At 55.9% G+C, this 24,986-nt stretch overlaps 1 protein-coding gene across 1 annotated transcript in view; it reads right to left on the minus strand.

Annotated features, from left to right (window-relative positions):
* Positions 1-1,656: 1,656 nt before the first annotated feature.
* The window catches only part of Epha8 (EPH receptor A8), a 31,180-nt gene continuing 7,850 nt past the window's right edge, over positions 1,657-24,986 (minus strand). Inside the window, exons 3-17 of the mRNA XM_004850532.4 lie at positions 20,912-21,575; positions 14,377-14,532; positions 12,084-12,419; positions 9,702-9,826; positions 9,475-9,637; positions 8,281-8,374; positions 7,572-7,639; positions 6,663-6,827; positions 6,371-6,556; positions 6,041-6,102; positions 5,283-5,492; positions 4,427-4,576; positions 4,159-4,349; positions 3,715-3,888; positions 1,657-3,566 (exon numbers count right to left, since the gene is read on the minus strand). Of these exons, the coding sequence (XP_004850589.1) occupies positions 3,452-3,566; positions 3,715-3,888; positions 4,159-4,349; positions 4,427-4,576; positions 5,283-5,492; positions 6,041-6,102; positions 6,371-6,556; positions 6,663-6,827; positions 7,572-7,639; positions 8,281-8,374; positions 9,475-9,637; positions 9,702-9,826; positions 12,084-12,419; positions 14,377-14,532; positions 20,912-21,575 (2,859 nt within the window). The 3' untranslated portion in view covers positions 1,657-3,451. The remainder of the gene's footprint in view (positions 3,567-3,714; positions 3,889-4,158; positions 4,350-4,426; positions 4,577-5,282; positions 5,493-6,040; positions 6,103-6,370; positions 6,557-6,662; positions 6,828-7,571; positions 7,640-8,280; positions 8,375-9,474; positions 9,638-9,701; positions 9,827-12,083; positions 12,420-14,376; positions 14,533-20,911; positions 21,576-24,986) is intronic.

Here is a 24,986-nt window from a genome sequence, read left to right on the forward strand (position 1 = left end):
GAATGCCTTAACATCACCCACTGACTAGACCACACTTCCTTTTGTCATGTTCGAGCTCTCCTATGTACTTGGATCTGTTCCTCAGCAGTATTCTCTCTTTTTTTAATCTATTGGTCTATTTCTGGGATCTAATTGAACTATCTTAATTATTAGAGCTTTATATTGACTATTGATATCTGCTAGGGTAAGATTGCCTTCCTCTTCTTTTTCAAAATTGTCTTGGCTATTCTGGGTTCTTTGTTATTCCATATACATTTTGGGGTACCTTGTCAAATTGTAGGGAAAACTCTAGCGTGATTCTTAGTGGAGGTAAATTGTAGAGACTAAATTGGAGAGAAATCACCAACTTTGCAGCGATGCCTCCTCCCATCCATGCACATGGGGTTTCTCCCCGACCTGAGTTCTTCCTCTCCTCACTTTATGTGCCTTGACCAGGGACTGCCTAGAAAATCAACCTCCATGGCCAGGGATTTAGCTCAGTGGTTCCGTTGCTTGCCTCACAAGTGCAAGGTCCCTAGTTCAATCCCTGGTATCAAGGGAAAAAAAAAACAGTAAGAGAAAATGAACCTCCAAACCCTTCTCCATCCTTCCCTGCCTAACTAAAATGCTTCCTCCTCCAGGATGTCCTTGATGACGGCCCTGGGCACCCAGCCTCTCTGACTCTCACCTCTCCATGTGCCCCATTTCCTGGACACCCAGCACAGTGGACTCCACTAAGGGGGCCTCTTCTCACCCTTTAAACCTCCACTTAATCTCTGCATCTCATTGATCTTTGTGCCTCCAGGGCACATGGCACAGTAGGTGTTAATAGGGTCTGATGATCGGTTTTATGGAAGAGGAGGTGTAGTCATAGGTTTTTCCTCCTAGGTAACAGCCAGTTTTGTAGGGGTTGGAACTGAGTTTGGAGTCTAAGGTGAATACAGCGGGCCTGAAGTCAGATAGATCTGGCTTTGTGGTGGTCCTGCCATGTGCCACACTAGCCTCTCAGAGCATCCTTTTGCCCAGCTGATTTCTCCCTGTCCCCTCCCACTCTCCCGATTTGAGGCAGTCCAAGAGTGGAGACTTCCCTCCACTGGAGATCCTTTACCTGCTCACCTTGATAACCAGGGGGATCTTCCCTGAATGTCTGAGCCATTGGCTTCAATGGGCACACCTGGGCTCTGCTCTGCTTCTGTGACCTGCCCAGCCTCTAATGCCACCACCTTAGCTCCACAGCTATGCCTTTAACTGTGGACCTGCTCATTCTGTCTTCCCTTCCTGCCCTGTAGACCTGAGAAATTGCTCCTATGAGCTGTTCTTTCCACCAATGGGTGTCTTCTTTCAGGAGGACTCTGGCAAGGGCACTGTCCAGTGGCAAGGACTGCTCTGGGGTGAGGAGTGCCATCTGCGTCTTGGGAGACAGAACTTGCTTACAGATGCTCTGAGCAGAGCACCTGCTTTAGAGTCTGACAAATCGGGGCTCTGATTCACCCCAACCTCATGCTTGACTTGAAGGGAGCTGACCTAGATGAGACTTGGCCTCCCCAGGAGTAAAACAGGTGCACTGTTCAAAAAGACAAAGACAAGGAGCCCAGAATATAGTGGCTGGGATGCTACGGTGAGCACAAAGTTCCTGCTTTCTCCCCAAGCAGGGATGGAAAAAATGAGGACACAAGCAAAGATGAGGCAGAATTTATTCTCATTGTGGGTAAGTTCAAGACTCAGGCTGGGGGCCACCGAGAGGTAGACCCCTGGGACCTGAGGGGGACCCACACCTGGAACAGGGCCCACACCTTGGCAAGTACCAGGCCCACATACCCCTGTAACTGTGAGGATCCCAAGCCCAGAAACCGGGTGAGAGTGGGGTGGGTGGGGAGGAACACAGGGTGCTCCCCGCTCGAGTCCTGACCATGTTTCCCACTTCCATAGGAAGGAAGAGCAGCTCGGCTATATAGTAATATAATATATAGAGGTGGAGAGAGCTGGCCGCGGCACCTGGATGGGCTGAGACTCCCCGAATTATTGCAGAAGGGAAAGGGGGCTCAGTGCTGGTGTCTCGCGGGGTAGCTGTGCTGGCTATGGGGAGGGGGTGGGCAGGGGCTGGAAGCTGGGTGGCCCCTCCCTCTGGGTCTGGCAGGGGGCACTGGGGAGGTCCTTGGGCCCTGCCTGCCGGACTTCCCTGGGATGGGCCTTTCTCACCCTTCGTGCTTTTTATGTGCTTTGAAGACCATTTTTGCATTGTCAGGAGTGAGGAAAAAATATTCTGACATGGTAGAAAAGAGATATTTACATACCCTGGTGGGCCATAAGGAGGAGGGTCAGTCAGTTGGGGGGGGGGGTACTCCCCAGGCCCCTCCCACCCCAGCTGGCTGCCTGGGGAGGTGGATGGGGAAAACGAGCCTTGGGCTGGGAGGCAGGAGGTTCCAATTTTGAACTCGGTTGCTATGGGACCTTGGACAAGGTGTACCCCTCTCCAGGCCTCTGTCTCCCCATGTGGTATAGGAGTTGGGAACTGGGTCTAGGACCTTATATTCCCTGACCCTAAGCATGGGGTAGGGGGTGGGGTGGGGCTGGGGAGAGAGATGTTGGCAAAGGGGCTTCCACAGGAGGAGACCTGGGTGCCACAGGGGGCATCAGAACCAGAGTGTAGTTGACGGCCTGTCAGCCCCAGCTAGGCAGCCCAGTCTAGTCTTGAGTGCTCTGCCCTGCTGCCTATGAGAAAGGTGGCCAGACAGACTGGCCAGAAACCCTGTTTTCCTGTTGGGCAGCAGTGGGAGCCAGGTGGAAGCTGCAGGTGGCCCCCCAGCTGAAGGGAGGCCCCGGACCTGAGATACAGCCGGGGGTGGGCTCACCTATGCAGGGACCAGGGCAGGCCTGGTGCTGGTGTGGTTCAGAAGCAGCCCATGACTCCAACCTCCAGATGGGGGGGTAGGGGCACAGGAGCCTCTGCTCAGTCCCCATGGGTGCTGGGACCTGGGCAGTGCCACGCTGATGCCTGACTCGCATGAATGAGTTCCTGATTCATGATGCATCACACCCAGCCCCAACAGACGAGCACACACATCCTAACTCTTGTGCACCATGCTAGGACCTGACTGCGGACACACAGGTGATCACACGTTGTCCACATGGGTCCCCGCCACCTCGTGACAGCACACCCCTATGGCACACTCATACACACACACATACAGGCACACACACACACATACGAGGCGGTGGTGACATCTCTGTTGGACTCTGCATCAAGGGCCCAGGCTCTGGCAGAGAGGGAGCCCCTGCCCCAGGAGGCAGCTGTCCTGGCCAACTGGGCACCAGAGGCCGAGCCTAGGTGCTCAGCCTTGTGAATCTGGGTACTGAAGCAGAGCCTTCACCTCTCTGTCTCTGGAGAGTGGGACAGGCAGGGCCCTGGGGTGCTCTGACTGCTGCCAACCCCACTGGTCCTCTGATAGCTGGCACGACCCCATGCCCAGAGTCAGAGGTGCCGCCGGGGACCCTGGGTGCTGGTCAGCTGGGCCCTCATGGTCTGGATGCTGCCCAGGATCTTCTTCTGGTGGCCCATGAGAGTGATGCCCAGTGCACGCACATCCCTGCAGAGGAAGCGAGGCGCTGATCAGGCTGATGAGGAGGTCAGGAGCCAGGAAGACAGCGCTGTGCTTGTCCCCTGGAAATACCCTTCTTCAGGCCCTGCCCCTGCCCTGCCCCCATCCCCTGGGCCCCTCAGCACCCTTCACTCACTGAGCGTCCATGCGAAGCACCATGCCCAGGGAGGAGTAACCGCCGGCGGCGAAGTGGTCTCGGTACCGGCCCATGCGGATGGAGTCCAGCCAGTCCCCCACCGTGAGGCCCCCGCCGCCACCCCCGCCCCCTCGGAGGTCAAAACAGCTCCTGGCAAAGGCGGGGGGTGGGCACCTGAGGCATAGAGCCCTGTGTTAGTGGCCTGCCAGGGCTGTGCTCTTCCTTGGGGACTCCAGCACTGGCTACCCTTAGCTTCCCTCCCAGCTCAGCAGTGGGCAGAGGGTTCTCAAGGCTAGATGCCAGGGTTGGGGGATGAGCCCCGGCAGGGTCTAGCCTGGGGATCAGGCCAAGCTGTCCCAGGGACTGGATCAAGTCCAGGCTTGGTCTGGGCCAACGCTGGGTCAGCCACTGGGCCTCGTCAGGGCTTGGGTAGGGGCAAGATACCTGCCAGTCGTGGCTGTGGCTCTGAGACTCTCAGGGCTTCGAACCAGTGCGTCAAGAACGCTGACGATGTGGGAGAAGCGAGGCCGCTGGGCCCGATCCTTGTGCCAACAGTCGAGCATGAGCTGGTGCAGGGCTCGGGGGCAGCCCATGGGTGCGGGCAGCCGGTACCCCTCTTCCACGGAGCTGATGACCTGGAGAACAGCACTGGGCTCAGGCTATGCCACCCCAGATCGCCCTGTGCACTGCCCAGCCTGGGGCCCACACTCACGTCCCGGTTGGTCATGTTCCAGTAGGGCCTCTCGCCGTAGGCCAGCACCTCCCACATGACCACGCCAAAACTCCACACGTCGCTGGCTGAGGAGAAAGTCCGGAAGGCAATGGCCTCCGGAGCTGTCCAGCGGATGGGAATCTTCCCGCCCTGTGATGGATGCAGAAGTGTTGAATCTGGGCTTCTCCACCATCCCGAGTCAGAAAGCTGAACTCTGGGAGCCTGTTTCAGCCAGTACGGCAGACACGACCCCCACCTTCTGGGAACACCTATCCTGAGAGGGGACGCCCACCTCACAGAGCCACTGTGAAGACAGAATGAAACAGCATGCAGAGTACCCAGCATGCAGTAGATGCTTAACAAATGCCAATCGACAGGTCCAGGCCTGAACCATGAGGGAGTGCAGAGGACAGACCTGGCCATTTTTTACTCCTCCTTTCTCCTCTCTCTCCTCTTTATTTCTTTGGTGTCAGCCTCCCTCCTCTGGGGAAACCTGATTCAGAGGCCCAGTATGAGAGAGCCAGGGGAGAAAGCTGTGCCAAGGTAAAGCGGGAGAAACCCAATCTCCACAGCGCACACAGGAACTCAGCTGCTTTTAGAGACAGATGTGGAATCTGTGAGTGATTTGGAGGAAGTGACAGCTGAAACCAGCCTTGTTTTCCCAGGCAGCTGGTGACCAAGGAAGGAAGGCAAGGCTGTCTCCATGTCCCTGGGGGGGTGACTTCCAGAGGCAGGACATGGCCAGGCTGGAGGTGACCCTGAAGCTGGTGACTTCACGTGTGGGGGGAAGGTGGGGCATGGTTGGGAGAGCCTGCATGTGCCACCTTGCTCTTCAGGAGGTGTCCAGGTCACGCACCGTGGTGGTGTAGGCAGCGTTGGGGTCATCCTCCAGCACCCTTGAGAGCCCGAAGTCGGACACCTTGCAGACCAGGTTGCCGTCAACCAGGATGTTGCGGGCAGCCAGGTCGCGGTGGATGTAACCCAGGTCTGAGAGGTAGCGCATGCCAGCACCCACTCCTCTGAGCATGCCCACGAGCTGCATGATGGTGAACTGTCCGTCGTGGATCTGCAGAGGGACATGGCATGTCATGTCATGGACTTCAGGAAGGCCCAGTGGGGTGTCTGGCCCCAGGACAGGTGTACTGCCCACATGGGTGACACTCAAGAGTAGAGGCAGCTCTGTGCCGTGGTGCAAAGTACTTTGCTGCTTACAGAAGCACTTGCAGTTCAAGGGTCCCCTGTACACTCTTGGCACCCCTGTGAGGCAGGTGGGGCAGCCATGACTGTTTACCCATTTTGGAGGAGAGATGGAGCCCCAGAGGTTAAGCCCTGTGCCTCAAGCACCCACCAAACACCTGTCAGGGCAGGAGGTGTGAATCTAGCCACCTCCTCTAAGGTGGTGGTGTAGGCTGCATCAGACCCCACAGACACCCTTCTTGGCTGGGGGAGGGGAGCAGGACCCATAGGGCAGCAGGGCTTTCATGCTGGGGGCTGAAAGGCGTATGACTGGCTGGCTCTGAAGACCCCTCCTTGTCCCTACCCCCCTCCCAGCACCCAGCCTGGACTCCCCACTCTGGGTCTGGTCTGTGCGGACAGCGGGGTCTGGACACGCACCCTCAGGAAGGCGTCCAGAGAGCCGTTCTCCATGTACTCGGTCACGATCATTGCCAAGCGGCCTGGGTGGGGAGGAAAGATGGGCTCTTGGCAGGGGACAGGGCTGATCAGAGGCCCCAGGAACATCCCCACCCAGGAGCTGGGTTAGCATGGAGGGTCCCGGGGAGGCTAGGAGTCCCAGCAGGGTCCTGGGCTCTGGGCACCCCGAGATTCATCCAAGGACCAGAACCAAGGGGAAGGGGACAGGGCAGAGGCCCCAGAGGTGGACTCAGAGCTCTGTCTGAGCAGGAGGGGCCCTGCAGGGTGAGGCTGCCCTTGCCTGGCACCTACCACGGGTGACGACACCCTCCAGACGGATGATATTGGGGTGGTCGAACTGGCCCATTATGGACGCCTCACTCAGGAAATCCCGCCGCTGCCTCTCTGTGTAGCCAGCTTTGAGGGCCTTGATGGCCACAGGCATGTCTAACTGACCCGGCACCCGCAGCCGCCCATAGCAGACTTCGCCGGACTCCCCTGGAGACCCCAAGAGGGGCAGGTGGGAGAGGGCAGTGGGCCCCTGCTGCTCTCCCCCGCCTCTCCCCCTCAGTTTCTCTCTCCCTCCTCACAGCCCCAGGGTTACCTGAGCCAATGATTTTCTCGATGTGGATCCTGGAGGCCTCAATCTCTCGGGTGAAACCTCGACCTGCTCGACCTGGTTCCTCGTAGGTATGGGGTTCTGCGTAGAACTGGGGCTCTGGTAACTTCCCGGGGGGGTGGTGCAGGGGCAGGAAGACAGGTGGGGGTGCTGAGGGAGTGGGGGAGAAGAGCCGTCTGGGGGGCCAGGAGGGATTTCTCTCTCCCAGCATTCCCTGGGCCTGGGGTGGGGTGGAGGTGTCTCTGGGAATCCCTGGATGTGACGGTGAACAGTAGGTGCTCCACCAGTGCGTGCCAAGTGAAAACATATAGTAGCTTGGGTCTGGGTTGCCACATGTCTTGTTGTTTTTTGGGGTCACTTTTGGAGTCCTTAAGAGCTTTCTAAACTTCTCTGGGTGGGGATGTGGCCAAAAACAAGGGTTCATCACAAATGCCAACTCAGACTGGAAGATGGGTCAGAGGATTTGGAGGGTGCATTCCTCCCAGTGGGAATCAGTACTGGGACTGATCCTAATGGACACCGAAGTGGGGTGCAGAGGTATCCCCATATTTGCCTTATTTTCTGGGGTCCCTACAGGATCCTGAAAATCTCCCTGTAGTAGAGGTTCTTGTCCAAGAGTATATGAGCCCCCTGAAGTCAGGCAAAGTATGTGAGTGTGCATATCCGTGCAGTCTCTGGGGAGAGGTCTCTGCACCCTCCAGGGGTCTGGGAGACAGCCAAGGAGCAGACAGCCTCTGGGGCCGGGACTCTGTGACTCCTGCTTTCTCTCTCTCTCTCTCTCTCTCTCTCTCTCTCTCTCTCTCTCTCGGCACCATCCCCTTCTGACCTGGGCCACCAGCCCTGCCCTGGGTCCCTCCAGATACCCCTCACCCCAGGCCTGGGCCCTGCACGAACCCTGCCCACTCTGGTAGTGCATCTTCTCCTCGTCAGAGTCCTGGAAGGCCTTGCTGTAGCCACAGTGCCTGTGGGGATGGTCATGGCAGGGGACAGGTCAGGGATGCCCTCTTTGATCCCTTTCCCTGACCAGCTCCTGCCCTTGTGAAGCCTGCAGAGGAGAATCCCCACCCTCCAGACCTCATCCCATGCAGCTGAAAGGTCACAGCTGAGACAGTCACAAAGCAATTTGCAGTCTACAAAACACCCTGAAGTCACACTCACCCTCACAGCAAAGCCCCTGCCCCCAACTTCACTCCACTGTGTGGCTTTGACAAACCCTTTCTATTCTCTGGCCTTGGTTTCTCCATCCATTAGATGGTCCTTTTGATTCTACTGTCTGAGATCCTAAGACCCATTCATCACTATCCCACCTCCACCTTCCCCTGGAACAGAGTGGCAGAGGAAGCAGTGACTAAGAGCATGGTCCTAGTTTGACAGCCCTGGGTTCATGTCCCAGCTCTGGTGTCTATCAGCTGTGTGACTTCTGCAAGCAGTTTAACCTCTCTGGTCCCAAATTTACTCCCCTGAAAAATGAAGCCAGATAATCTCTGCCTCTCTGGAGTATCACTGAGATTAAACAAGATAATGTGTTTGTAAGTGAGAGAGGCTGAGGACAGGCAGGCGGCACAGCATTTAAAAGGAGGGCTTGGGGGCTAGGACCACACACCTCTTTTTGCAGATGAGCAGGAGAAGAAGTACAACTAGGCCTGTGATGAGTGTCAGGCAGATCCAGACGATGGTCCGGGTGTCATAACGGGGCCCTGTGGGGTAAGTGGGGTGTGTGGGTGAGAGTAGGGAAGGCTCAGGCACCCCAGGCCCAGTGGGCAGCCTCTGTAGCTGTGACCCGGCCTTCTGTCCCCACCCAGCCTCTTCCAGCTTCTCCCTCAATCCCTGCTGCCTGGGGCTGCCTGGCTTCCCAGGGCCAGAGCCGCTGCTCCTGGGGCTGTGCAAGCTGGGGAAAGTCACTTCACCTCTCTGAGCAAAATACAGATGAGCCCAAAACACCTGTCCTGCCTGTGGCTCTCACAGTCCCAAGGCGGAGCGTGCTGAGAGCTGCCTGCCAGCCTGGCTCACCCCTCCCAGTGGTATCTGCATTTTCAGGTCAGAAAATTGTGGCTCAGAGAACTCGAGGAACTTCCTCCAGGCCACCCAGTAAGTGGGACAGAAGGGGCAGGTTTTCCAGGTCCGGTCTCAGGGTGGGGTTAGACTGTTGAGCACCGGAGACACCCAGGGACCAGGGGAGTAGCAGGCAGCTGGAGCCCACGGTGGGGGAGGGGAGCGGCCTTTGAGCCAGCGCTTCTAGACCTCCATGCCTCAGAGCCACCCTGAGGGCTGTACAAGCCCAACGCCCAGCCCCCCTCGCCAGGGTTCCTGATTCAGAGGCCCTAGGGCCCTGGGAACGAGCATTTCTGGTAGCCTGATGCTGCTGGCCCCAGATCACACTTGGGGACACCTGGGGGCTGGCAGCAGGATGATACAGGGGAGGGACCTGGAATTGGGACCCCAGAGACACCAAGCTCTACTGCCCTGTGACCTTGGACAAATTGTCCTTAGGGCTCTGACCCTCATCTTCTCCTAAAACAGGGATGCGTGCAGCACTAACTCTGAGAGTTGCCTCCCAGATGCGTTACTGGGGTCCCCTGCCCCTGACAAGGACATCACAGGCTCGTGCGGCTCACTGATGCTTAGGAAAACCCAGCAAGGGGATGGAGCTCTGTGGCTCGCTGTGTGGCCTCCAAAACGTACTCGTCCTGCTCTGAGCCTCGGTTTCCCCCTTGTAAAGGGGCAGACTACAGCCCCTCTTCAGGGCAGGACGCTTGCGTGGCGCCGCCCCTTTCTCCGCCCCGCTCCCTGCACTCACGGGGTTTCCCGGTCTCAACCTCCATGGCCTGGCTGAAGCGGCCGCAGCCCGCCGAGGTGCGCGCTCGCACCTGGAACACGTAGCGCGTGCCCGGCTTGAGGCCCGACACGGTGGCCCGCGTGGTGACGGCCTTGAGCGTGGAGTAGCTCTGCGTCTCCTTGTCCTGCGGAAGGGGCGTGGTCAGCGAGGCCCCGCCCCGCCACCCGCCCGCCCCGGCTGCCCGCTACCTTCTCGTAGTACTTGATCTCGTACTCCAGGATGATCCCGTTGGGCTGCTCGGGCTCCTGCCACAGCAGCGACACGCTGGTCTGCCCGGCGCGCTCCTGCCGGATGGCCACCACCTGCGACGGGGCTGGGGGGCCGCGGCCGGTGGGTGGGGGGCTCCGCCCAGGCCCTTCCACCATCCCCCTACCCAGGATCCCACTTGCTGCTCCGGGGGAGCCGGTGCCCCTGTCCTCACCGCACGGCGCCGGGGACTGTGTCAGTCCCGGGTTTGCACCTCCTGGCTGGGGTGGGACGCGCAGTGCACTTGATCTAGGCAGGCCTGGCTGCCCCAGAGCGCCCGTCCCCGTGCCTGGATGGAGCAGGCGCTCACGGATTTCTCCCATGGGAGCTTAAGGGTTCTAGGGTCACACCGGGTCCCCCTGCTCGCTAGCACCCACCCTCCACCCCGACCTGTTTTCCTGAAGGGAGGCTGCTGGGAGGTGAGGTGTTGCATACAGTGTCCACGAAGGCCAAACTGAAAGAAGTGCCCACCGTCTGCAGCCTGTCGCACCCTCTCCCTCACGCCTCCCCCGCCCCCTCTGACTGTCCCACACCCCGCCTGGCCATTCCTCCAAGTCCTGTCCCAGCATGCCTGAGAGCTCCTTGAGGGCAGAGACTGCACACAGAAGATGCCCAACAAATGCTGCTGGATGTCTATGACTAGGAAAATTAAGAGGCAACTGCAGAATTGTGTTGGTGGGGTGTGGGACAGTGGAACTGGCCTGCCTGGGAGATGGGTGTGGGCTCACAACGGGGCTCCCTCTCTGGCTAGCAGTAATCTCAGTTAAGTCACTGCTATTTCTGGGCTACAAGTGGGCAGGTGACTTAACAGAGATGGAAGAGACTGACTCTGAACTCAGGAGAAGCAAGGCCCTGTGGATAGGTAGCAGGAACAGGGTTCTGAGCACCAGGCATGCAGGTCTGTGTCTCACTGTGGTGCTAACGACCAGCATGGGACTAAACGGAAAGTGGCTGCCAGTGGAGGGACCATCGGCGGCAGGTGTACTGTTTATATGGAGAACGGCCCCCAAAGACTCATGCGCTGAGATGTGGGTCTTTGGGAAGATGATTGCATTAAGGGGTGCCATGGCTGACTTGCTGTTAGGAGGTGGAGCCTGCTTAGAGGCGGGTCACTGGGGGTGTGGCCTGGAAGGGTGGCTCTCCCTCCCTGGCTCCTCTCTTCTTTCTGCTTCCTGGCTGCCATGACATGAGCAGCTTTTCCTCAGCTGTGCCCCTCTGCTGTGCTGTCCTGCTTGGGAGCCAGTGGACTAATGGACTAAAAGTGTGAGCCACAATGAACCTCTCCTCCTTTAAGCTGTGGCTGTTGTGTCCCAGTGACAAAGAAAGTGAATAAGACAATGGGTGAAGCTGGGGTGTCGAGAGGGGCACCCTGGATGCAGAGACTAGGCTGCCTCACTGGGGCTGGGGGAGGCCTGAGTTTGAGTGTTCACAGCCACTTCTTGTGTGGACAACACTGGGCAGCTTTCTGGGCCTCAGTTTCTCTCTCAGAGACTGACTGGGAATGTGCAGAGCTGGCAGGAACCTGAGGGGTCCTCAGAACTTCAAGCGCGGCTGTTCACAGGGAAACTGCCCTCATTGGCCTCTTAAATCAAGTTGTCACCCAACCGGCAGGACCCACCAGAGTTTGGAAAGAAAGAGCTTCCAGGGGCTGAATTCTGCTAGCAGCAGATAAATGGCTGAGGTCCAAACTAGTGAGACCAAAGCCATCCCAGGGGCAGCCACAGCAGCTGTGCTGGAAAATGATCATCAAAGTGATTTTATTTTTTAATGACATTTGTTGGGCACGGACCATAGGCCAGGTGCTGGGCTAAGCATTTTCATTTCTCTCTTCTAAGCCTCACAACAGTACAGAAGGCAGGCACTATTTTTCCCATTGTACCCGGGGAAAAACAGGTAGAGACAGGGAAAGTTCTGGAAGTCAGGCTTCTGGTGGTTTCATGAGCTGCCTGTGCCTTCTGTATTCCCCCTACTTATGGAACATGTTCTTTTTTTTCCTCTTTGCCATACTGGGAAGTCAACCTAGGACCTTCACAGTGAGCCATATCCCTAACCCTTCATTTGCTTTTAATTTGGAGACAGGGTCTTGTTAAGTCCCTAAGTAGCCCAGGCTAGGCTTGAACTTAGGGTCTTTCTACTTCAGCCTCCCTCCCAGAGTGCTGGGATTACAGGTGTACACCACCATGTCTGGCTCATGTTTTACTTTTCTCTGGGTCCTGATGGGGAGGGTAGGGCCCACAGGGGCAGGCACTTGCTCCAAGCCCACAGCAAGATCAGGTATCACCCTGATCCTGATCCCAGGCTGGGGATGAAGCATCTCCACATACCTGCCTGATTCGTGGTGATGTTGACCACGGCAGCCCGGCGGGGCTCAGGGCTCAGGTCAGACACGCCATTGACAGCCTCGATCCAGAAGGAGTAGTTCGTGTGGGCCAGCAGGTTGGCCACCAGCAGGCTGGCCTGTACCAGGCTCTTCTGCTGCGGCACAAAGCGGGTGCCGCTCCCACACGCTTCACATCGGCTCAGTGTCCACGGGCAGCGGCGGCACATGGCATTGTAGGTGATGTCACTGCGGCCACCTGGGTCCAGGGGAGGGGCCCACTCCAGGGTCACGGATGTCCCATTCACACTGGAGATCAGGTTCACTGGTGCCGAAGGTGGCCCTGGGGGACAGAGAATGACAGAGGGGTGAAAGGTGTATTTTTGGGCTTGTTTAGTCTCCCCACCATCAGACCAGGAGCTCCCAAAAGGAAGGTTGCCATCATACACAGGGCTCCTTAAGAATATGGTCACATCTACTCTGTCCTTTGGAAGCTCCCTGAGGACAGAGGCTCTGTCTCTGCCATCAGAATGGTGTCAGGATCTGGGCCCAGGGATCCAAGCAGGCACCAAGCAGAACCCAAAACTTCCATCCAGAGCAGGAGGGAGACCCTCAGTCCTGGGTTCCCAGAGCAGCCCTCTCTACTGGCTATTTGTACCCACAGGCATCCCCTCAGCTTCTGTGTTGGATTTAATGTAAACTGCAACTGAACACTTGGCATGGAATAAAGTGGAGCTGAGGAAGTGCCCCGTGTATCTCCCCATGGCTCTGTGTGCCAAGCAGCCCCTCCCCAATCCCCAGCACAGGGCCCCATCTGGGCTGCATGAAGACTTTGGACTGAGAGGGGCGGCCACTTGGTGGGGCAGAGCATGCGGTGAGGCCAGGATAGGTCCTTGTGGAGGTTGGAGCTGGGAGGACCTGGGGGGCTATGGGGACCCCAGGCCTCAGAATCCCAACTCTCAGAATCCTAGGCAGGGAACGTGAAGTCTTTAGAAACTAGCACTGTAGGATTTCGGAATCTCAGACTCTTACATTCTGCAGAGAAGAGGAGTTTGCAATCAGGAGGGTCTGGAATACCAAAAACCCAGTTTTTTACAGTCTCAGGATTTTTAGAATCTTAAGGGACTGAATTACAGGGTTTGGAAAGAGACCAGAGTCCAGCCAGCTGTGCACAAATGCCCACCACTGAGAGCTGGGCTCACCTTGCCTGAGGCGCTCACCCCGTCACCCTATCACACAGCTGTCTTTTCTGCCTGACAGGCCCCATGTGGGGACACTGCATAGGTCTGGCCAGAATAGTGGAAGGAAGGTGGGCACATGTGAGTGTCTGGCACACGAGGGTGTGAATACACCTGTGCCCTCACTGGACCGTGCAGGGGGCCTGAGGCTGGGTGGTGTTGGTGGTGGGGAGGGATCAAGTCTGCAGAGCCAGGGTTTGTAAATGGAACACTTTTTGTGGGCTATAGCCCCAGGCTGGTGGGCTGTGGGTAGCCACTGTGGGGCAGGTTGAGGACTGGATGGAGGAACTGCAGCACAGACCACTGAGAGAGTCACTCAGCCCTGTGGGCACAGGCAGGCAGGAGATGGAATCCCCGAGCCCCATCAGATACATAGCCCTGGCACCCACTCTCTAGGCCCACACTTCCTTGCAAGGCCAGGCATGCACACACACTCTGATGCCTGCTGAGTTCATGTGTTTGGGCATGTGTGCCCCCTCCAGGGACCCTGATGTACACGCAGCTGCTAAGAATCCTTTACATGTGCACACTGCACACTCCCACTGAGGTGTACGAACACCGTGCAGAGGTCTGCACTCAGACACACACAGTCACACCATCCTGGTGGTATCCTGGGGCACACTCAGGCACACATACCACACACAGGCAGCACTCAGCACACAGCAGCCCCGTGGTCCATCCAGGATGGTGGTGACAAGGTGCTGCTCTGAGTCCCCTGCACCACAGGTCAGAACCTGGCTCGCCACCCACTGACCAGGACGTCAGCGTCAGAGGTGACCAAGCTGCCCCGTGCTGGGAAGGCATCTGTTCTCCAGATTGCCAGGAGAGACCAAGGGAGGGATGGAGAGATTCTCCCAGAGAGACAGCAGGTGACACATGACAAGAGGCTAGGAATCCGCAGCGAGTGGTCCAGGCCACTGTTAAGGAGTTGCAGTGCTGTCCACTCTGCACCGGGCTCTGGTCCCACAGACCCGGCCTTGCACCACCCACGGAGCACTGGGACCTGGCATGGGTGCTGGGCCAGCCACGGCATGAGGGTGCTGGGCCTGGGGTGGTACTCACGGGTGCAGGCTGCGGATGGCGGGTCCAGGGCTGCACGGTAGTAGCTGAGGTCACAGCGGCAGGTCTGGGCAGCAGGGGCTGCAGAGTGGCTGTGCAGAGGGCAGCGGGCACACAGCTGGTCCCCAGGGGCTGATTTGTAGAAGCCTAGCTCGCAGGCTGTGGGAGAGAAGGCAGCTGCAGGTGAGCAGGCCAGGTCACCCTGGCAGGCCTTGGGACAGCTCTCCCTGGGACCCCCAGAGAGACAGAGGTGCAGATTGTTCTTCAACAGCACCCAAAGTTAACCACATTTGTAGATGGAGGGACTGAAGCACAGAAGGGTCTGTGGCTTACACAGAGCTGCACAGCACACTGAGGGCAGAGCTGAGTTGGGGCTCTGATACCTAAGTTCCAACCCCAAAGTGAGCTTCTCCAAATTCCCCAACCCCTCCTACAACAGGCCTTCCCACCCGGTATCCAGTCTCGGATCCTGTCCTTCATGGGACTCTGGTCCTTGGGGGGTAGCATCAGGGGGCTGAGAATGGAAAGAGCCAAAACCTTGGATGGGATGTAAAAGCTAGATAGGGATTGTGACCAGAAAAGAGATGGGTCCAGAGGTCCCCAGGTCCCCAAACCACAGCAGACACAGAATCACCCCCTAACAGTACAGATTTCAGCACCAAGTGAGAAGAGCCAGGGCCAAGGCCAGGCTCCTCAGGTAACCATGCAGGGAACCTGGGTTCTCCCCTCGAGTCCCACAGCATCACCTTCACCTCACTGCCACTGACTTTCTTCCATCTGACCTCTCTCCAGCCACTGCCACCTGTTTCCTTTCACCTGGACGATGACTGAAACCTCTAGCTCTCCCTACCTCACACCTCCCTGCTTTCCAGCAGACCGGTCATCTGCTCTACTACCATGAGGAGCACAGTCAGAACCAGGCTGCTCCGGTCACTGAGACACAGCCCTGAACAAAAACCATGGGGCCTCTGCCTTCCAGCTGCTGCCATTTAGAGCTGCCCAGGTAATGGAGCTGTGATTGTGTCCAGCAGGGAAATAGAAGATGCCTGGAGGAGCTACCTTCCCAAGGAGGAAGGGAAGGATGAGCTGTAGCCTGAGGGGTAAGAACAAACCAGCCATGCAGGGAGTGGCTCAACCACACTGTAGGTTGAGGGAATCTCTAAGATGTGCATCTTGCTCTGTCATTGCCTGCTCAACCCCTGGAGGACTTCCTAACAAGAAAACCTGGCATCCAATGCCCTCCCTGCTGAACCAAACTACTTGCAGCCTCCTTCACCCCTATCCTTAGGCCAAACTAAACCACTAGCAGCAGGGTATTTCCTGCCTCAGGACCTTTGCATGTGCCATGCCTTCTTCCTGGGATGTCTTTTCTCTTCTGTCCACCTGTTGAATTCCTCTTTCAAGATCATTTTTAACCATCCCTTCATTGTAGTGTTCCTGGACCTCTCCATGACACACACATGCATGCATGTGCACACTCATGCACTGAACAAACACACTCTGAAGCCACCATGCCCCTCCCTGTCCTGCAGCTCCTGCTCCATCTGTGACACCACAGCTGCATGTTCTGTCTGCGTGTCTCACTCTCCTCCTGGACTGGTGTCCTTGGAGGGAGACCCTTGCTCATCTGCAAGTCCCCAGGACCTGACACAGGGCTGCTGAGAGCAGAGGCTGCTTAACACTGTTGCGAGTTTTTCAATTGAGTGGATCCCATCATTGTCTGCTCTGTGCAGAGAGAGACCCCAGGGGGACTAGGGGGTTCCACCCAGCCAGGCAGCACCCAGCTGCACACTCAGAATTGAAGTCCTTCACAGTGAGGACAGCAGGAAGCTTACCGGGGTTCTCGCTGCACAAAATCCCATCCCAGAAGCCTCAGTGCTAGAAAGAAGTTTCATTTGAAAACATCACTTCCCAACATTTCTTTTCTGGATATTGATCATATTTCTTTATTATAATAGCCAAAGCCAGGTTAATTTCTAAAATTCTACAAACTTGAGAGAAAACTTGAAATTAGGAGAAACAATAACCCCCTAAGTGGCTCTGGAGACAGGGGCTGAGGAACTAGAAGGGGCTTAGCAGCTGCTGGGGTGGGGAAAATGTGCCCCACTTTGGTGGCACCTCCCCCAACTCCAAGGGAACCCAGAAGGAAAGATGTGTTGATCTGGGCCAGGCAGTGCCTGGCACCTACTGCTACAGTCAGATGTAGTTGGCATCAGTGTGACTGCTGGGCAGAAGAGGAAGCTGCTACCGAGAGCTTCAGCACCTTGCGGGGTCCCTGGCTCCCAGCTGAGCCAGGATGCAAAGCCAGGCTGGGACACTGCTGCCACCTCTCCCCACCCGCCTCACCATGCCTTCCCCTGAGCGTAGAGGTAGCTGTTCCATTCTGTCGCTCACCAGTCAGCAGTTCCCTCACGCTCAGCTAATACCCATATGGCTATACCGTGTCAAGGCCAGATTAATCCACACAATGAAAATAAAATAATCTTTAATAAGAATACTAATCACCAGGCCTCTGGGAGCCCGGAGACCCGGCGGCTGGGCTGAGAATTCAAGGCTGAGACAGATGGAGTACCTCTGGGCCAAGGCCTGGCCCTGCTGCCGACCTGCGATGCTTCCGGAGTTTGTGTGGCCCGCACACTGGGCCCTAGGCCAGGAGGGGCTCCTGCCCCTGCTGAGGGCACCTTGCCAGGCCCTCTGTCAGGCCAGCAGCTGCCTGCGGCCCCAGCCACCTCTCTGCTCTCCCCTACAAAGAGCTTGAGATTTGACAAATAAGGTGTCCGCCAGTGGATGACCAAAGGAAATTAATTCTAAATCAGATTTTAAACACAGCCAGGAAGGCAAAAGAGCTCCTTGTTCATGCTCCCCCTCCGAAATGAGGCGCTGATATTTATAGAAAGATGATTAGGGCTGCAGAGGGTGATTTATATTCTGCGTCCAGGTGACAGGAAAGATGGCAATAGGGACTTCAGACTGTGCTCCATGGGGGAGGCTGAGTCCATGCCCTTTCTGGAGGAACCCTGGGTGGGGAGGAGACCGCCCAGGTGCTAGGTCACTGGGTCAGGGAACCAGCAGTGTGGGGAGCTTTCTTGTTGGAGAGCTGAGAGATTTGAGATTCCATCAACCGCTCCTCGCTGTGTCTCCTTGGGCCGGTCACTTCACCTCTCTGGTGCAGTCTCAGCAAGTCCTCTGCAAAACCGTGCGACATGAGGGTCTTTCTCCTCTGGGGCTTCACTGCCTCCATCTGTGACACTTTCTGGGGAGCTCTGAGGACAGCTGAGAGAATGGAAGCCCAAGGCAGGAGAAAGAAGGGTTGTGGCCCTGGCTCTGGTTGCAGGTCCCTCCTCTCGTTACTGGAAGGAAGGGCCCAGAGGTGGGCAAGCCAGCACCCCCTCCCAGCCCTCCCTCCCCACTGTCTGCTCAGAGAGCAGGGATAGGAGGTCCTCAGACTGGCGGGGGCCCAAGGGCCTCCAGAGGAATCCTGCAGACCTGCTCCAGGACGGGTGGGGGAGCTGTCTCAGGCGGCCAGGAACGTCCCCATGCTGTCCCCAGCTTCTGCTCGGGCCCAATCCTCCCCGCTCTCAGGCTGTCCATCAGGGAGGTGCTGGGTTTTTGCATGGGGTGGGGAAGGGGACACGTGTAGGGCTGCTGGGCCCAGCTCCGTCTGGGAAGGGCCTCAGTCTGGGACCTGTGCTGCTCCCTCCAGATGGGGTGACACAGAGTCACAGAAGCCCACCAACAGGGCTAGAAAATGTCTCTCCTCGTGTGACTTCAAACTGGCATTCCTTCCTGAGTTGTTCTGCCTGCAGTGTACTATGAATTAATATTTTTTATAAAACCTGTAATTATCCTGCAACTAGCATAATTATGTTGTATCATGATTTAAATGCAAAATTCAAAATATGCTACCATTTCCTTACCCAGCCTTGGCATTACTTTATTCTTTTTTATTAACATGCCAGCACCAGGAAATGGGCCTGGTCTTGGCCTCTCCCAGCCTCAAGATGTCCTGCTGCTCCAGCCCTGGACTTTCTGTCCCTGATGTGCTATGGACCTGGGGCAGGACACCTTCCCTCTCTGGGTCCATCTTCCACCTCTGCAGCCCTTGTGGAGCCCAACCCTGCCATCCTCCCATAGGCCAGTATGTCTCAGGGTGCATGGGACAAACCACTGGATTGTTTATGCTCCCAGCAACGTCAGAGCTGGGGTGGTGCTGACCTTGAGCAGGTTGTCCGGGCCTGCCTATGTCATGGGTGGCACTGTGCCTGTCACTAACCTCTGAGTGTGACCCGGCAGGAGGACAGTGGGCTTTGAAGAGGATTTGGTGGACAGAGGAAGCAGTTCTGGCCTCTGGAGTCTGGCAGACTGCTCCTGAGGTGAGGGCCCTTGGTGCCTCTCATGTGTACACTGGGGTTCCAACGTCTTGCAGAGAGGCTGTTGTAAGGGCGAGAAGCTCTGTGAACTCCCCAGAGGTAGGGACTCACTGCCAGATCCCTGGTGCCCAGGACACTGATGCTCAAGGGAGTAGATAACTGACCTAGCATATAAGAGCATTCACTAAAGTCCCTGCACACAGCAGACACTTGAAAACTGTCACCAAGGGGCTTTATTATCCCATCAGAATGAAGGGATGTTGGGAGCCAGCTCTGGCATGGAAAGCAGCCAGGGGAAGACTGGGTGAGGCTAAAAGCCTTCACCTGTGCAGAGCAAGACAGGTCTGACAGCAGTACCAGCTCCACCTCTCACCCACGGTGAGACCTAGGCAGATGGCACTATGTCTTGTGCCTCAGTTTCCCCACCTGTAAGATTTGTAATCCCTGCCTTGCTTCAATGGGCAATGAACTTCAGTATGAGGCATCTCCCTGTAAGCTGCAAAGGCAACAGGGATATTTGTGGTCAGTGCTACCCAGCACCAAGCCTAGGGAGCACAGGATGTCTGTGACAAGGACCACAAGAGGCATGAAGTCTGGACAGCCACGGAGGGCTGAACAAGTCCAGAAATGGGCAAATGCACAGGAGGCGCTTTGGGGCTTAGAGCATAGGACAGGTAAAGACTTGCGGCAGCTGGAGACATGAAGAAAGGTTTGTTGAGAAAGCCAGAAGGTCTGAAAATGAGGAAGAGCTGGTCGCAGAGACCTCTGTGCAACACGACTCCCCGCTGGACATGACTGGCTGCAGAACTGCCTGTGTGTCCCCCGTTGGTCCCGTCAGTCAGCGCCCCCGAGAAAATCTGCCTACCTGTCGGGAGCAGAGCAGGGAGGCCCATGTCTCCTTCCCCTAACTGCAGTCCTGGGACTTGTTTAGTAGTAGGAAAGAGCAAGGAGGACATTCCTAGTGGTTGCTGGGGCTCAGTCCCAGCTTTACAGAGGGTGTCTAGAGACAGGCTATAGCGTGTCTCTCCTCCCTCTAATGAGCTACAAAACCAAATGCTTTTTAAATTTTGACTCAGGTTTCACCAACCCACTAAGTTGTCCAGACTGGTCTCCAATTCTTGATCCTCCTGCTTCAGCCTCCCGAGCAGCTGGAATTATAGGATGCTTATCTCTCTTGATCCTTACATGAGAACATGCCCTCTCCTGTACCTCCTCTGCCCTAGGGAACCAAGGGGCTCCACAGTCAGGTTTCCCTGTGCCTGGGTGGCTGAGGGGCCATGTGTCCCACCCCCAGGGGATCAGGAGGGGCAAGGAAACCAGGCCGAGCCCTGTACCCACTGGATACCAGCTGTCTGCCCAGAGACCCCCTGCTCTCTGGATCCCTGGTGACCACACACAGTCACACACATGCACACAGGCATGCACATTTCCTGAGCTCTGGGCTCCCCCATGCACATACTGGCTCCCAGGCTCAACACGGGTGCCCCCAGTACACCCATGACACACACTGGTGCAAGACTCTGGCACTCAGACATCCTCAACAGGCCCTGACAGTTTCCCCCCAAACACAAGCAGCTTGAACTAGATGGCTGGTGACACCCCAACTTAAGTATCCCCAGGTACCCTGCCTGATACCTTCACAATGCCCCTTATCTGTGCACATCCCCCCAGAGCATGGTCCATGTCCCTCCACTCCACTTCTTAGAACTTTAGTGATTTCCAGCCCAGACTCCAGATTCAGACTTCTGGGTAGAAATCATAGTTTTGCTGCCTCCCAGCTGTGTGACCTTGGGCAAGTTACCTCACCTCTCTGTGCTTCAGTCTCTTTATTTATAAAACCAGGGTAATAACAGTTGCGATTTCCTAGGGGATTAAATGAGTTAAAACACGTAAAGTGCCTAGAACAGTGCTGACCAGAGTAAACCTGCAGTATAGTTCCCTGGCTTAGGTGCATACCCAATCACACAGATTCCCTGAGCTCTGCCTCCATCATACACCCGCAGCTGATCCCCTCTTCTCCCCTCCCCTCCCCCCAGGCACACAGCTGGCCTGCGCACAAAGCAGCTACCTCCCAGGTTTACCCATCCTTCCAGATCCCCCTCCCCCCAGACACTGACGTCCCCGCCCCTCCCCGGAAGCCCCGCCCAGACCGAGCCCAGCACGCTCACCCACACAGGCATCCCGCCTCTCCTCGTAGCCCGCGCTGCACACGCACTTGCCGATGGGCACCAGCCACTCTCCCTCAGCGCTGCAGTACATCTTGGGCGTGTCCCGCTCCTCCGAGTGCCGGACGCACTGGCCCCGCACCTCCACCAGTGAGGAGGAGTCGGCCCCGGTCACCGCCTCCGAGAAGGCCGCCAGGTTGCGCACCATGGCGGGGCACTTCTTGTAGTAGATGCGCAGAGACAGGATGGCGAGGCAGGCCCCGATGTCCTGGAAGGCCAGGTAGAAGCCGCGCTTGCTGAGGGGCCCCACGCCGCGCACCTCCGTGTTGAGCTTGAGTCGCCGGACGCCCAGGTCAGCGCCGGTGAAGCTCTCGTCAGCGGCGATCGTGTCGATCTTGAGGAACTGGCTTTCCTGCGTGCTGGCGCCCAGGTCGCGGTCAGACTCCAGGTAGTAGAGGTTGAAGGTCTCCTTGCAGGTGCCCAGCACGCCCGGCATGCTGTTGCAATCACGGAGCGTGAACTTGATCTCCGCGTAGACCCGGCGTGCGCCATCGCGGGGCACCCAGCTGGTGCGCAGCCAGTTGTTCTGGTTGGGGCTCATGACGTTGCACACCTGGTAGGTGTGGATGGGATGGAAGGACTCGTCCACCTCGCTGATGGAGTCCCACTGTGGGCAAAGAGCACAGCCCCCTAAGGGAGAGGCTCCTGCCCTCCTGCCAACCCCCAAGTCACATGACACAGGTGCTGGACGGGGAGTCCTGCAGGGGGACCAGGGACAGTCACAGCTGCCAGGTCTCACAGAGGGCCTGAGACTTAAGAGACTTGCTACAGGTGAGGAAACAGAGGCTCAGACTCAGTCCCTGCAGGTCTGAGGTCACAGAGCTAGTGGGAAACAGAGCTGGTGCAGGGACCAAAGCCTGACCTGTGTCTCTGAGTGGCCTTGTCCATCACTCCTAGTGTGAGGGGACTTGCTTGAGGAAGTTGGCATGTCGTTTTCATCATCAGCTGACGGCTGGATCTTGTAATATAAGAACCCGGCCATGTGATGCGCGCTGCACCGTCACCTCTGACCCCCCAGCAGCCCCTCCTATATGACTGCTTGCTGAGTAGGTGCCTGACCAAGGTCTCACTTTGCCCTGCTGTTCTTTTCTCCTTTTTTTTTTTTTTTTTTTAGGTACCAAAATTGAACTCAGGGCCTCGTGCTTGCCAGGCAGGCACTGCGCCACTGAACAACATCCCCAGCCCTGCCCTGCTGTTCTCACTGGTACCTTGCCCCCATTCAAGGCTCTTGAGCTGGCCTGGGTCCAGTCATTGGCTCCCAGGAGGCAGGGGACTTGGGTGTGATTGCTTCTGTGCTGGTTGCCCGCTGGGCGTGAGTAATCCAGAAAGAGACCAGGCAATCTCAATAGAATCGAAAGGCAACCCACGCAACGGGAGAAAATGTTTGCAAATCATTTATCTGGTAAGGGATTAATATCCAAAGAAAAACTCTGGAAAACTCCTACAACTCAACCTCAGAAAACAAACAGTCCGATTAAAAAATAAGCAAAAGACCTGAACAGATATTTTTCCAAAGAAGATATACAGATGGCCAAATCGCACGTGAAAAGATGCTAAGCACCAGGAATCACTGGGGAAATACAAATCAAAGCCACAATGAGATCCCACTTCATGCCCAGTAGGATGGCTATTATATTAAAAAGAAACAAAAACAGAAAACAACATGTCACTGAGAATGTGAAGAAAGCAGAACCCTCGTGTGTCTGTGCAGCTGTTGTGGAAAACAGGATGGTGGCTCCTCAGAAAAAATTAAAATGAGCATTGCTATAGGATCCAGCGATTCTGAGTCTACACCCAGAGACCTGAAAGCAGGGTCCTGAACAAGTGTTTGGAAACCCATGTTTGCCACAGCATTATTCACTATTGCTAAAATGTGCAGCTAGGGATATAGCTCTGTGACTGAGCACTTGCCTGGCATGTGTAAAACCCTGGGTTTGATCCCAGCAAGGCAAAAAAATGAAATTTAAAAATTTCTTTTAAAGCTTGACTATGGAAGCAGCCCAAGTGTTTATCAACAGATGAATGGATAAATAAAATGCAATATTTATATACAATGGGATATTATTTGGCTGTAGAAAGAAAGGAAATTCTGATATATACTATAACATGGATCAAACTTGAAGACATTATGCTAAATGAAACAAGCCAGAAACAAAAGGACAAACGTTGTATAATTCCACTTATATAAAGTACCTAGGTGAGTCAGATTCGCAGATAGAAAATGAAATGGTGGTTGCTGGGGCTGCAGAAAGGGGAAGGGGAGTCACTGCTTAATGGGTACAAAATTTCGATGTTATAAGACAGAAAGAGTTCTGGAGGTGGGTAGTGGCAATGGTAAATGTATTTAATGCCATTGAAGGGTATGCTTAAAAATGGTTAAGATAAGCCAGGCATAGTGCTGCACACCTATGATGCCAGCGCTTTGGGGGACTGAGGTAGGAGGATCACAAATTCCAGCCCACCCTAGGCAACTCAGCAACCTATTGAGACCATCTCAAAATAAAAAAATTAAAAATTAAAAAGGCTGGGAATGTAGCTCAGTGCAAAGATCCTGGGTTCAATCCCCAGTACCACAAAGCAAAACAAAAAGATTAAGGTTTAAACAGTATATTTTATGTTATGTATATTTTACCACAATAAAAAAGAATAGTTCTGGGGGTTGTGGCTCAGTGACAGCATTTTTCTAGCATGCTGAGGCCTTGGGTTCAATCCCTAGCACCACAAAAACAAAAACACCCCCTAAAAATTCGTAAGACTGGGGTGTATGCAGCTCAGTGGTAGGGCTGCACTCCAAAACAAAATAAAACAAAAAGAACAAAAGAAAAATGCCAGAAATGCTCCTGCAATCAGGAGCCTCCAAGTCCACCAGACAAAGTGGTGTCGGGGTGGGGTGGGGTGAATCTCACTGTATCTCTCTCTCTCTGTGCAAGATACCTGGCTGGTCCCCAGGCCTCCTAGATGTGGGCAGCTGGCCTGGTCCTGGGTGGGGAGGGAAGAGCCCATCTCCCCGGCTACAGTACTGGTCAGAGCAGATGCTGGGCTGAGTCCAGAGGCCCCGAGGCGGTAGCCAAGGGCAGATGTTGGGATCAGCTTTGCCACAGATGCCACGGCTTGGCCTTCTCTATTGGGTCTCTGTGTGCAGTTGCCCTTGAACCAAAGTTCCTATTGTTTAAGTGGGTACCAAGCCTGGAAGACCACTCCTCTCAATGCTCTGAGGATCTGTGCAGCTCTGAGCCTGTTCCGAGTGCTAGGGTGGGAGCCATGGTATCCTGAGTCCTTGACTGCTTGTCACAAGTCCCTCCCTCTGTCCTCATGAGGTCTCTATTCTCAGTGCCCACCTCTGTGAAGTGGGGCTTGGGCAGGTTCTGCCTCTGTGAGGCCTGAGATGATGCAGGGAGGAGATGCCTGTGAAGTGCTGAGCTCAGGCCTGGCACTGGAAGGCACTTCATGATCACGGGACAAATATGCTCCTGAACTGGTAGTGACTCCCAGGCTACCCACCGGCTTCCAGGGCCTTTGAGGGGAAGGGTTCTCATCCAAAGGAGCACCCAGAACACCAACCTCGTCTGCACATGGTTATGCTTCCTGTCCTCCACCTATGAAGGAGCCCTGCCCCACACCCCACACTTTGGCCAGAGCCTCTGGGTAGCAGTGTGCACATCTGGGGTTAAAGTCATTGTCACAATTAATGGAACACGAAAGAGCCTGCCAGCTGCTCCCTGTCTGTTTCCTGCCAGGGCCCTGGATAAATTAATCAGCTCAATCTGAGTTCACTCCAGCCTCCCTGTTGGTGCCAATGGCCTGGCCCAACCTGCCAGGTCTGGGAGCTGCTGTGGACACCTGGAGTGGCATGGATTCCCAGAGGCCTGGCGAAAGGGCCAAAGTGGCCTGCTTACCACTGGCAGTTTAATCCATACAGGGTGCCACTCCCACCCCAGCTGCTCCTTGAGACCTGGAAGTTGACCCCGACATACTGTTCCCCCAACTCTGGCCTCATCCTAGAACAGGACTCAGTAAG

Source organism: Heterocephalus glaber, unplaced genomic scaffold (assembly GCF_053883595.1).
Source record: "Heterocephalus glaber isolate CG9 unplaced genomic scaffold, H.glaber_assembly_v1.0 deba00001452, whole genome shotgun sequence".
Taxonomy (NCBI): domain Eukaryota; kingdom Metazoa; phylum Chordata; class Mammalia; order Rodentia; family Bathyergidae; genus Heterocephalus; species Heterocephalus glaber.